At 49.3% G+C, this 12,127-nt stretch overlaps 1 protein-coding gene across 1 annotated transcript in view; it reads left to right on the top strand.

The window, feature by feature from the left end:
- The window catches only part of CASQ2 (calsequestrin 2), a 36,188-nt gene extending 25,634 nt beyond the window's left edge, over nucleotides 1–10,554 (top strand). The window contains exons 7-11 of the mRNA XM_009814925.2: nucleotides 47–92; nucleotides 2,557–2,611; nucleotides 3,302–3,402; nucleotides 3,767–3,841; nucleotides 7,650–10,554. Of these exons, the coding sequence (XP_009813227.1) occupies nucleotides 47–92; nucleotides 2,557–2,611; nucleotides 3,302–3,402; nucleotides 3,767–3,841; nucleotides 7,650–7,853 (481 nt within the window). The 3' untranslated portion in view covers nucleotides 7,854–10,554. The remainder of the gene's footprint in view (nucleotides 1–46; nucleotides 93–2,556; nucleotides 2,612–3,301; nucleotides 3,403–3,766; nucleotides 3,842–7,649) is intronic.
- The last annotated feature ends 1,573 nt before the right edge of the window (nucleotides 10,555–12,127 follow it).

Below are 12,127 nucleotides of genomic sequence, written 5' to 3'. Positions count from 1 at the left end.
ATGGTGCTGGACGCGTCCTCAAGGAGCGTTTCTGTCTTCCTTTCAGGGCCACCTTGAGGAAGCTGCGCCCAGAGGACATGTTTGAGACATGGGTAAGCACACGCGGGTGGGAAGCCTTGCGTCCCCTGCTAGCTTCCAACAAGAAACCACTGCTCAAAATCTCTAGCCTCTGGCTGGGCAAAACATAATCTTTGCTTCCCTGCAAAGCCACTTGCCCACCTCTGGGAAGAAGGGACAGCCTTGGCTATGATGCCCAGTGCCTGAGTTCAAACAACATGCTCAAATGCTTTGCTCAACAGCGGTAGACAGCTGAGCTGGGTCCTGTTTGCTCCACAGCGAGATCAGGGAAAGCTAACCAAGCGTGCCAGGCGGGTGTTGAGCATCTGTAGCAGCCGTGATATAGCTATGGAGAGCACCCTTGGGAATCTTATCTAACAGGCATCAGTGCTGGTGGTGGGGTGACTTCAGTGGCCTGCTCGCTGGGCGAGCTACAGAGGTTGTACCGAACAGATGACTCTCGGAAATTGTACCAGAGCAGTTTTACAATTCAAAATGCAAGCGAGGGCAGGCAGTTCATTTAATCGTATCGATTATGGCGCAAAGTGCGCATTGATCGCATTTCTCATGGTGTGAGCAAGCTGCAAGTCAGCGACTGTGAAGAACTAACCAGTGGTTTGGCACCGATCACACGCAGAGGACTCTCCTTGTCTGCAAGTGAGGGGGGAAAGGGGAAGGGTGAAAATGAAAGAAAAATCATGTATAACAAATTATCCCTTTGCTGTGAATGAGTACGATGTTAATAGCCAGTCAGGGACCTTCAAGTGCCAGCTGAGTGCTGAAAAACAAAGCTGAACAGGTGCTTTACAGACGCTAAGGAAGATGCAGTCATTCCTCCAGAAAGCTCGGCACATTTATGACAGCATTCAGTTGCCTCCTTGCTTAGCTGAGTAACATGAAACGCTGCAGGACTCCGAAGCACCAAAAACCTTGGGAGTCTTTAATACAACAAGGCAAGAGGTAATAAAACTGAATCAGGAGTTATGAGTCACTTAGGCATGATAGCTTTTCATTTTATTTTGAAATACAGATTCTGTATAGAAGATAGCTTCCTAGAGCCCTTGAAGTCCCTCAAAGTTTTTTCACAGGGCTTCAGTGGGACCCAAATTTCACATACAGTGGTTTTGCTTTTATACTGAATATATTCTAAAATAGACTCAGGAAAAGCGTGAATTGTCAGCAATGGGACGTTTGCTTTACCAGCAGCCTGGGAACGCAGAGCTTGCCTCTGCTACGAGCAGGGGACTTGTACCTACAGGTGACAACAGGCTGGATTCTGATCTCACTGCAAGTTCAGAACATCTCCAATGCCTTCACTGGAGTTACTCCAGTTTTGTTTGCTGCCTTGGAGTCAGAATGATGCTATATTATATAGGTATCTATATAATTATATATCGCAACTATATATATATATTTTATTTTGCTGTCTGACAGTGCTGTGGGCAAATACGGAGAAAAAGCAACAGTGTAGATTTTGCCAGCGGTAAGTGGTCTGAATCCCAAGTAAATCTGCCTAGAATGCCCAGGTGAAAATGTATTCCCCGAAGACACCAGCAAAGGCCCAGCATCTGCTATTGTTTTTAAAGATAATGTTTTCCACTTAATCTTTCAGGGTTTTTTTTCCTTTCAGTTTTTGATGGTGGCTTTGTCACCTCTGGGCTCAGAAGGGAAAAGAAATTAGCATTTAGATGGGAATTTTTTCTTGCATTAAAACCAATTGAAATGGAAACCGGGACCGGCAGCGGGCAAGGAAGGCAAAGCTGATCCATGGGATAATTCAGAGATGACATTCATAGCAGGCAGATGATGAACTGGCTGGCAGATCCATTGGCCTTTGCCAATATCATTACCCATTACTCACGTGTCTCATGGAGAAAAGCAGTCCACCAGGCTGTCATTTCTGTCCTCCACTCATTGGAGCCCTGAAATGAGCCTCCCACTCAATTCCCCTTGCTGCTCACGGAAGACCCTCACATACAGCAGAGACCCTTCACCTCCTGAAAGGTGTCCAAGTGAGCCATCTCTCTTCTCATGTTGTGAGGAAACCTCCTTTGCTGGCCCTGAAGGAGCATGTTTGGGATCTGAGCATGTTTCCCCACCAACCATCCCTTGACAGCTGCAAATTTATGAGGGTAGGTGGCCTCGGGCATGGAGGGTGAGTCTATATTCCCATGCTAAAGAGCCCTTGGCCTTCTCTGCGGGTATGGTTTTGCCCCACACCATCAGAAGCTCCCTTGCTTTTGCCAACATGGTGTCCACCTCATTTTTAGCTGAAGGGTTTCAGCAATACTACCCAAACTACCTGCTTCAGTGCCTAATACCTCCACGACTCGGCCTCACCTCAGCTCCCATTTCTAGTGTCTCAGTGGGGCTCTAGTCAAGCGTCCCTTTGCAATCGTCCTGTTCGTTTGAAGGCATCCCGCTGCTCGTCGTCTCCAGCAACAGCTCTGACTCTGTCCTCCCTCCCTGGCCCATCAGTAATAGTTTTGTTTTTTCCAGGAGGACGACATGGAGGGAATCCACATTGTGGCCTTTGCTGAAGAAGACGACCCAGGTATGAGGCCGTTTTCCTCTGTGCGTGACTCTCCATCACTCAAGACGGTGTAGTTTCACGTGCTTTGTTTGCATCGTGGAGCCCCACATGCCGGCCAGGCCAGGGACCCCCAGCCCGCTGGGATGGGGAGCCAGGATGCTTCTGGGCATTTACGCTAGCGGGTGTGCTAGCCGGGATTCAAATTCTGGATATAAACGGATGGCTGGCTAGGAAAAAAAAGTCATCCCTTCCACCCCAGCACTAGGATTTTCTCCCTAATTCTGCGTCCATCTTGCTGTGTGGCTCTGGGAAAGTGCTGAGGGCTGGGTGTGTGATATGCATGCGGGAAACCCGTGGGCATCAGCTCCTGAAAAGCCACAGCATCAGTGCTTCGCAGTGCCATCAGCATGCTGAAAAGCTTTGGCCTCGCGGGGGCTCAGTTCCTCCCTCTCCACAAGAAAATAGTGACATTGTTCCACTCCACGGAAGGATTACGAGACTTAATTCATGTGTAACTAATTTCAATACCCGGGGAGGATGCTCAAAATTAAAAGACTTATTATCAGCAGAAAGAACTGGGAGACAGCATTTTAATGAGAACTATAAACAACTCCTGTGTGCATAGGGGGTGAGGGAAGTTGAAAACCCCGCAAGCGAAAAGTGCCTGCACGTTTGCAGGAGAGGGCTGCAGTGGTTCATGTATCATTTCAGATGGTTTTGAGTTCCTGGAAATCCTGAAGCAGGTTGCCAGGGACAACACCGATAATCCTGACCTAAGCATTGTCTGGATTGACCCTGACGACTTTCCTCTGGTGAGTGGCCGGGGCTCCTTGCCTTTCTTGGTTTAATTCATGGATGCAGGGGGGTGGTGTGCACGCACAAGCACAGGAATTGCCCCAGGGATTTTTGGGACAGGGGAGGACTGGAAACCGGACCATGGGCGGTCCCTGAGAGCTGCTTGTTCAGGTCTGCCTCCCGTGAAGGTGGTGTCTTGGGAAGATCCCCAGAGTCGGCACTTTTCTTTGCCATGTGCGGCAGCCCAAGCCTGTGTTCAGCCTCTCTCCTCTCCCGGGCACTCGTCGATGCACGCTCCCCGCACCACAGCCCAGCCAGCTAAATTAATGAAACGGAGCATTGCAAACATGCTTCTCTGAGCTTTGTTTCTCTCTCCTGCAGCTCATCACTTACTGGGAGAAGACCTTCAAGATTGACCTGTTCAGACCACAGATTGGGGTGGTGAACGTCACAGACGTGAGTAGTGTATGCCTGGAAAAATCCAGCGATCCCAAGATTAGGGTGCTAGAAAGGACAGGATCTGTGGTCCGCTGGAATCGGTGGGATTTCAGCTGTTAAGTGGAAGTAGACCAGGCTTTTTCTCTAGGAAAAAGTGTAAAGATCTCACCATTCCCACACACAGCTTTGTTCATAACACCTCCGACGTCGGGCTTCAGGGCTTTGGTCTGAGCGTGTTTCTGCTGCCGAATCGTACACAAACCACGTCTGCTGAGGACAGGACCAGCCCCTGTGGTCTGAGCTTCAGCGCTTTGCCGGGTTTTGTTTTCACGGTCTCACATTTCCACCCCGACCCACATCACGCACCATTGTCCGTGCCCTGCTCTGACTGAAGCTGGGTGGACTTGTGGGGGAAAAGTGTGTGTGTGCAGGGGGGAAGCAAGCCATGCTTAGGGGAGGAGAAGAGGAGAAAAAGGAGGGTGTTTTTGCAGCAGAAGCAGAACGTCCCAGCTTGAGTGTAGGAGGCAAGGACGGTCCCCAACAGATGACAGGGAGAAACTGCACAGCTTTAAAAAAACCCAAATAAATACACAGCATTAATAAGAGTACAACATAAACTGGTAACAGAGGGATCCTGCTGGGGCGAGGAGGGTATACCACCGTTCATCCAGGCCCTCCTCCTCCTCCGCCACTGTTGTGCAGATGGTGCTGGAGGGATTTGGGTGGGAAGAGGCGATGTGTCCGCCCCATCCAGTGGCAGTGAAAGCTTTCCACACCATCCCACAGCCAGCAGCGCTGCAGAGGGAGAGCTGCACAGGCAGGTGCTGCTTTGGCGTGGCTGCGGCAGTGGTGGTACCCACAGCATCCGCAGCTGTGCTATTGGGCCAGCTTTCTAGCAGCTACTATGGTTGCCTTCAAGCCAGCAAGCCGTGGGACTGATGTCAGGTTGCCTGCACGCTGTGAGCTTTTAAGGAAGGTGGAGAGGCACCCATCCAACCCCCTCCAGCAGAGATCTGGGGAGAGCTGCTGAGTGCAATGTAACATGCATCACGACCCCGATACAACTATGTCGAGAAACCATTTTTTCTCTTTCTGACAATAACAGTCCAGATGATCAGAGAGCATGTAACGTGGCACGCTCCAGCCTGGCTCGCTTGTTACCATAGTTTGTTTTTGATGGTTAAGTGCTGGGTGTTTTAATCTCTTTAAAATGAACCTGTGTGGGTATGTAAGTGTTTCTGGAGGCAGAAATCTCTCCACTGCAGAAGTGTTTGTTTGTAATTTGGTGCTTGACCTCGTGTTTGAAATTTCAGCTGTATGGGAACCTGATGTTTCATTAGAAGAGAGAGAGGGACTTAGAATTGGGACAACTGTCCGGGGCTGGGTGCTGGTCCTGGCTCCACCACCAACCTTGCTTCCAGCCCTCACGTCCTCTCTCCTGTACCTCCCCAGAAAAAGAGGGACAGCGAGGGAGTACTAGATCATTGTGCCTCCTGTTATAACAAATGCTGCAAGACCATGAGATGGGAGACGTGGTAGGGAAGGCAAAGCGATGGTGTTACGAAGAAAGTGGAAGCCCTGGATCTTGCCCGTCCCACTGAGGGGAATGAGAGGGAAGCGCACAGGCTGGCTTGGGAGTTACGGAGCAGATGCGGCACTGGCTGGATGTGAGCAGTACTTTACCTGTAATGGAGCTGCATCTGCCAGACCATGGAACAGATGCCTACAGAGTGGGGAACCCAGTGGGTTAAGGCTTGTTAGCAGAATTGTTAAGGGAGAAACAAAAGGGAAGAGGGCCAAGATAGCATCTGTCACCTAAGATCATGAGAGAATTGAACAGAGAGGCCAGAAATAGAGCCCAAGTCTTCCAGTCTTTTGTCCTTATTATGAGTCCGCAGTATCTCCCTTCATTATATTTACTGCAGGTGGCCATGTTTAAGTCATATCAAAGCTACATTAAACAGCTATCAATGAAAATTCAAGGAAGTAGGATTGTCAGTGGCAAGAGAATCACATAGAAAGCAATATTAGGCAGGAACATATGCCTTATTATCCAACAGTCACTCAGAGACCTGTAAAAACTCATGCATTATCTAGCTTTGATAAAGTAAATGTTTCAGGTTGTTGATTATATTATTTGCAGTTTTTATTTCATTCCTCTTAAATCTGTTTTCTATTCCTCAAGAGAGAGATTTAAGAAAGTTCTAGGTTGGCGGGTGATATCTAAAACAAACACTGAGCTCATTTCGTTATTTCAGTGTTACATCATTGCATTCAGCCAAGTTACACAAGTACAAAGTGGGGCTTACACAACGGAGTAAAAATAAACACTGCTGTTGGCTTCGGTGGATATAACCCCTGTGACCCCATTGCTTCTCTAAAAACCTGCCAGTACAAACACCAGAGCTCCCAGTGGCCCCCACTGGCCCGTCACATCGTAGTGGCTCAGGATTAGGGCCATGACGAGCTGCAAAATATTGCTGCTTTATTTGCACAGCATCTTCTCTAGGTGCAGTGGGCCCGCTCCTGTTCCCCTTTTTTAACGGTGTCACTTTTTGCTGCTCGAACAGTCCTGAGGTTGGGGACAAGATCATTTGCATGAAGCAAGAGCTGTGTGCCTCTTCATGGCTCTTTTTTATTACCGTTTTGGTGTTTTAGGAGGAAAATATTGTAAGGGAGAAACAGCTTTCCCTGAGCAGAAATTGGCCTGGCTTTTTAGCAAGCCATACGACAAAGAGGTACCACAGACAGGGAAAGAAGTGGGGAGCATCTGCAAAAGCTGGTAGTTATCGTCTGACATATGAAAAGCACTTGCTTCTGCAACATCAAATGCTGAACGAGGTAACCTCTGCGAGATAGGAGGCTGATCCTATTTTACGGAGGGGAGACAGTGAAGGGAAAGGGGCTTACACAGGCATTTACCCAAGGAACCTAAAGGAGGGAGAAAACCTTTCAATTTCCAGGTCTCTGAGATGGTCTAAGCTATGCTTCCTGTCCCTGGCTAATAGCTGCGATTTAGACAGCATTTCTCACCACATTTTAGACAGCATCTTCCTCCTGAATTCCCTCATCCCCTCCCGTTTATGGAAGTAATGCAGACAGTTGGAGAGAAAGAGCAGGGATCACCTGTAGTCCAGGGCATTGGTGTTTTTCACCATTCTTCAGCTGGAGCATGGTCGAGATGATCTGAGGAAAGGCTTTTCCAAGAGGAGCAAATGCTATCACATGTGGAGAGTCCAGAGCAACATCCTGAGGCAAAGGTGACAGTAAAAAAGGCTGGGGAGAAGGGGTGCTGAGAGCAGGGTGCAAAGGCTTAAAGGAAGAGGTCCCAGAAGGGCTCTGGAAGGAAGGAGGGAAATGCTGTGACGTCCTGCGAACTGGGGCGACTCAGGGGTAGTTGGCATAGGTCTCTTCACGCTCTCTTTATGTAGATTTGGAGTCTACAGAACTGGCCAGGATGAGGACAATGCTCACAGGTGTAGGCACTGCAGGAGAGGAACGGGCAGCAGGCACACATCTAACCCAGGGCAAAGAGTACCACATGCTCATGCAAACCCATTGACCAGTCCCACTGCCCCTAGTCAGAAGCAACAGCACTTCAGGGGGGAGAGGTAATCCCAACGTGCGGCAGAGAGGTAATCCCAACGTGCGGGCAGAGAGACACTGTGGCTGAGCCTGCCCACAGGCTGCGGCAGAGAGGGAGCTAATGCCTCCACCCTCCCTGCATCCCACCTGTGGTCCAACCCTTACCCCCACAATAGCAGCGAACCTGCTCTCTTCCCTGTGTCTCTGAGGGTGGCTAATCCCCCATCACCTGTCCCCGCAGGCTGACAGCGTCTGGATGGAGATCAGAGATGACGATGACCTGCCCACGGCCGAGGAGCTGGAGGACTGGATAGAGGATGTGCTTTCTGGGAAGATAAATACCGAAGATGATGATGACGATGACGATGATGATGACGATGATGACGATGACAATGATGATGATGATGACGACGATGATGACGACGATGATGACGATGACGACTAACTGTGACTGTGCAGTTTGACTTGTGGGGGCTGAGAGACCTCCCCCCGCGGCAGGTCCCTCCATGGGAAGACCTGTGTTTGAGCGTCAGCAAGCACTGCTGCTCCTCTTTCCCCCCTGCCCCGCTCCCCCTGCCCCTGCCATTGCCGGGACCCCCCCCCCCCCCCGGCCTGATTCTCAGCGGTGCTGAGCCACCGGGACTGCCCCTGCTGCGGGTGGTGCCTGCAGGCACCCAGCACCGCTGCAAATCATGCCTCCTTAGTAAGGACAATAGGAATCCGCAGGGAATCTGCCCCCAGTGCCCTAGGGCAGGAGGAAAGTGCCTGCCCGCTCGCTGCCAGAGGGACACAGGGAGCCAATTTGTATTTTCCATGCTCATCGGCCCAGCACTTAACATCCAAAGACCAAATCTCACTTCAAGACACAGGGAAGGCCACTGTAAAGTTTAGTCCTTTTATTAAACACAATGCCCTTTGCAGCTACTCTGCCAAGACCACTCAATCCTGCAAGCTCTGCTGCGGGAGTCTGTAGCTACTCATTAACATGCTAGGAGCAGCAAAAAGCTTTGGGAGGGGAGGGAGGTTTTAGGGGTGTTATTTAAGTTTTCAGTGATTCCATATAACGACAGGATATTCTTGTCTGGCAGCGCAATGCAAAACCAAACACCACGGTCCCTGTCTGAACCTCTTTCTTCTTGAAAGCTCAGGCCAAAGATAGGGTAAGTCCAGGTGGTCCGATACAGGACATCAAAGCTTGCAAGTTCCTGCTGGAAAGGCTGATCCAGGTCTGAGCCCAAACTCTTGAGGCTGAAGATTACTGCACGGAGCCAAACTGTTGGTCTTAGCCCCAAAGAAAGACCAGAGCAGACCCCAGGCCAGTTCCAAACATCTGCAGAGAGGGCTGGGCTGGGCTTACCTTGCCTTTCAGGTGAACCTCAGTGGAATTGAAGGTGATGCACATGGGATAGACAACATACTCCTGCCAGTGGAAACATTCATAGGGGCCCACTCTGAAGCCCTCCTATTCCCCACAATCTTCCAGCTTCAAGCTGACTTCTAATCCAAAGCCTACATAGCATCTTTTCCCATGACCAAGATGTTGGGAGGAAACACATCCGTCCAACTATATTAGATGCTGGATAATGAGAGTTGGGCAATGAGCAGTGAAAGGATTCAAGCTGTTTGGCTTTTAAGTATTCAGTCGCACAGTTACTCCCTGCTTAGAGACTCGGATGTCCCATGGTAGCCCGCGAGAAGCCTCTTTTGACTGCAGACTGAGAAGGAGCTCAGGACGCCAGTTCACAGTCAAGGGGGTCACTCACAAAGCAAAGGGTCAGCAACTCAGTCCTGGCGAGTGCAGCACCATCCATGTGCAGGTCACTGCGACAGTGTTAGGTCTCCCTGCTTTCCCATGCCGGCAGATTTCAATTGTCTTAGCTTATTAGGTTTGACAATAGTGCAATGAATGGAGAGTTTGGAGATAGTTTTATCTTTATAAATACATTTATAAATATGTTCTCCAGTCATTCAGACTTGTTAGCATAGGTAGGGTACACACGTCCTCTCTTGCTACAGACAAAAAACATTGTTCTGACCTTTCTTGTGCTGGCTTATGTCAGAGGTAAGTTATGTTAGGGGAAATAACAGTACAAGGGACAGAAGAATCAGAGCTCGTTATACGGATGCAAATCAACCTGATGAGAAACAAGGTTTACACGCTACATATTTCCTTTATCAGATGAACTGCAAAGCAAGATTTTATAGATTTTTTTTTTTTCCTGCCTGTTGATCAGTCCCTTTGACTCTCTCTCTCTCTACATTAGCTGAAATAGAAATTTGAAACTACTGGTATAAAAAAGCTGAAGTACTGATATATTCCTACGTGTGCCATATCCCCTTGGTGGAAAGTGCCAGCATGAACAATACACAGCTGGATATCTATATATCTCTATGTATATGAATGACTACCGTGCTTATATGGTATATGACAGTAGGCCACATTAGCTCCTCATTGAACATCAAACACTCAACCCGTGCTTTTCAGGCACAGCTTATTAGAAGAATAAGCAGGACAGCAAAGCCCCTAGGTCAACTGTTGTCTTTTATATACTTGCCCTTTCTTGCTTCTTTATGACGGATAAGCACTGCCTGGAAGACGTGAACCAAGTGAGTTGGGGGAGACCATCCGCCTGGTCACACTGGGGTTATGGACAGCTCAGCCCCATCCCAGAGGACCTGATGGAGACTTTCAGAAGGCTCAAAATGCAGAGTGCTCTCAGCCTGGAAGTCCCCTCCTCTCCATCAAACACCCCTCTCTCCTGGCCGGAGAGGTGCCCAGCACACTCCTTCTGCTCTTTCTTAGCTGTTTCCTTGAGAGGTTTGCTGGAGGACCCCGGCTCAGAGAGAGAGGGAGCAAGTGGGACTCAAGGTTACATTGATGCACATCGGTAAGGAGCGAGAACAGGCAAAACGAGCAGTTCAGTAATCTCCTAGTCTGTGATTAAGGGACAAATGCTGCTTACGTTACTCGCCTGAGCAAAGTACTAGTTTATCTTGACTTTGGGGCTCCTTTACCAGGAGTAAAATATGCACAGTTTCACCCTGCGTGAAGAAACAACCTGCACAGGTCCTGCAGCTTCAGATCAGTCACTGCAAAGTGCCATGAATTTCTATAAACGTGAAGAATAAATGAAAAGTTGCTCTACTGCCTTTCCCAGCTGGCACTCTGTCCAGACATCCCGATTGCCTGGGTACTCTCCACGTACCTCCCCTCCCGCTGTGGATGCCTGTCTATTCTGATGTGCCCCTCCCTAGATGCTCCGAGAGGCACAGCTTACACAGGCAGACCCTGCAAACAGCACTACGGATGCGTTCGAGTGCACAGGCGTTTCACACGTTTCAATGCATCAAGCAACAGAGTGGTGGGGAAAAATGGTAATTAATGTAGTGGTGCTCAGGCTTATACAGAGGCCAGTGAGGCTGAACTCATACTGGGGCTGGTGTCAATAGTTTATGGAAAGTTTCCCTTGAGTTATGAGAGAAAGGGCTAATCCTATGGCTGTCACTCCTTCACAGTGCCAGCGCAGTCCTTTCCCTCTTCCCCCCATTACAGTTTTCATGGTTCTCTTTGCCAACAAACGGGAAGTTTTTCTGTTCAGCTTATGGAATAAACACATAAAAAGTTAAGAAAACATTGCAGCAGAGGAAGGATTGCAGCAATGAAGAAGAGCAGGCAGCAAAGCCTCTGCCATTTACCCGTAACACCTCGTCTGCCCCGAGTTCATAGTGACCAAAACACTGAACGAGATAATACCCCTTGTGCAGAAGATGGCAGCTTGAATTTGAGTGTCTTCCTTGCAGGGACAGGTAAGACACCAACATGTGGAGGTATCACACGCAGGACCCCACGCAGAGGTGCTCCTGGGCTCCTCTATCAGAAGTAGGCACAACGGGGATGTGAAAGGCACAGGCGACTCTGAGGAGCTGTGTCAGCCTAACCCTGCCCACCACGCACTCAAAAGCATAAGGTCAGTACGTTTGGATGAGGAACCAGCAAAAAAACATCTTTATTTAAAAAAAAAAAAAGTGTGCATGTGGGCAGCACTGAGTGCTTCCGCAGGCAAGTCTGTGAAGACTGTCCCTCTCTTAGCAAATAGTTCTTTTTCTCCAAAGTGTTAATTAGACATTCATATTAAAAGGGTCTTAATACACATAAAGAAAGACAAGGAATCGTACTTTGCCTTCAGCCAACTGCGAGTGCTTCAAGCTGATCAGTCACTTCAAAGTACCCAAAAAAACTAGCCTTACCAGCCCCCAGCAACAGTGAGGACCCCCATCACAAGCAATACATGGCAAGAACACAAATTCATACGCCACCTCCTCCCAGTCCCCAGACACGGGGCCAGGGGCCGCAGAAGAGGGGTTTGTTCGGTGTGCTGTACCACAGGCCACCCCGTGCCGTTCATGGGCAACGATCAAGGGAGAGGGACACCCACCAAGAGCCATATACTACACCTATCATACAGAAGCACAGAGGAGAAAGCTTCTGCCTTTGCAGGGGACCCAAGGACACTGACGGAAGGCTCAGAAACTGCTCTAAGCTAACGTCAACCCTTTGGGAAACAGCTCCAGAAGAAAAGGACAAGGGAGGCATGCTGGAAGTGACAGGTTACTCCGTATTTTCAGGGTCAGAAGTTTTTGTAATGTTTCTGAGGAGTGGTGAGAGTCTCCTGCGCTGCCCTTGGGAGAGGAATGGCCCCATAGTGACATCAGATATCT

The sequence above is a fragment of the Gavia stellata genome, chromosome 1, assembly GCF_030936135.1.
Source record: "Gavia stellata isolate bGavSte3 chromosome 1, bGavSte3.hap2, whole genome shotgun sequence".
NCBI lineage: Eukaryota > Metazoa > Chordata > Aves > Gaviiformes > Gaviidae > Gavia > Gavia stellata.
The sequence above is the reverse complement of the archived record's forward strand: the minus strand, read 5'-3'. Positions and strand labels throughout refer to the sequence as shown.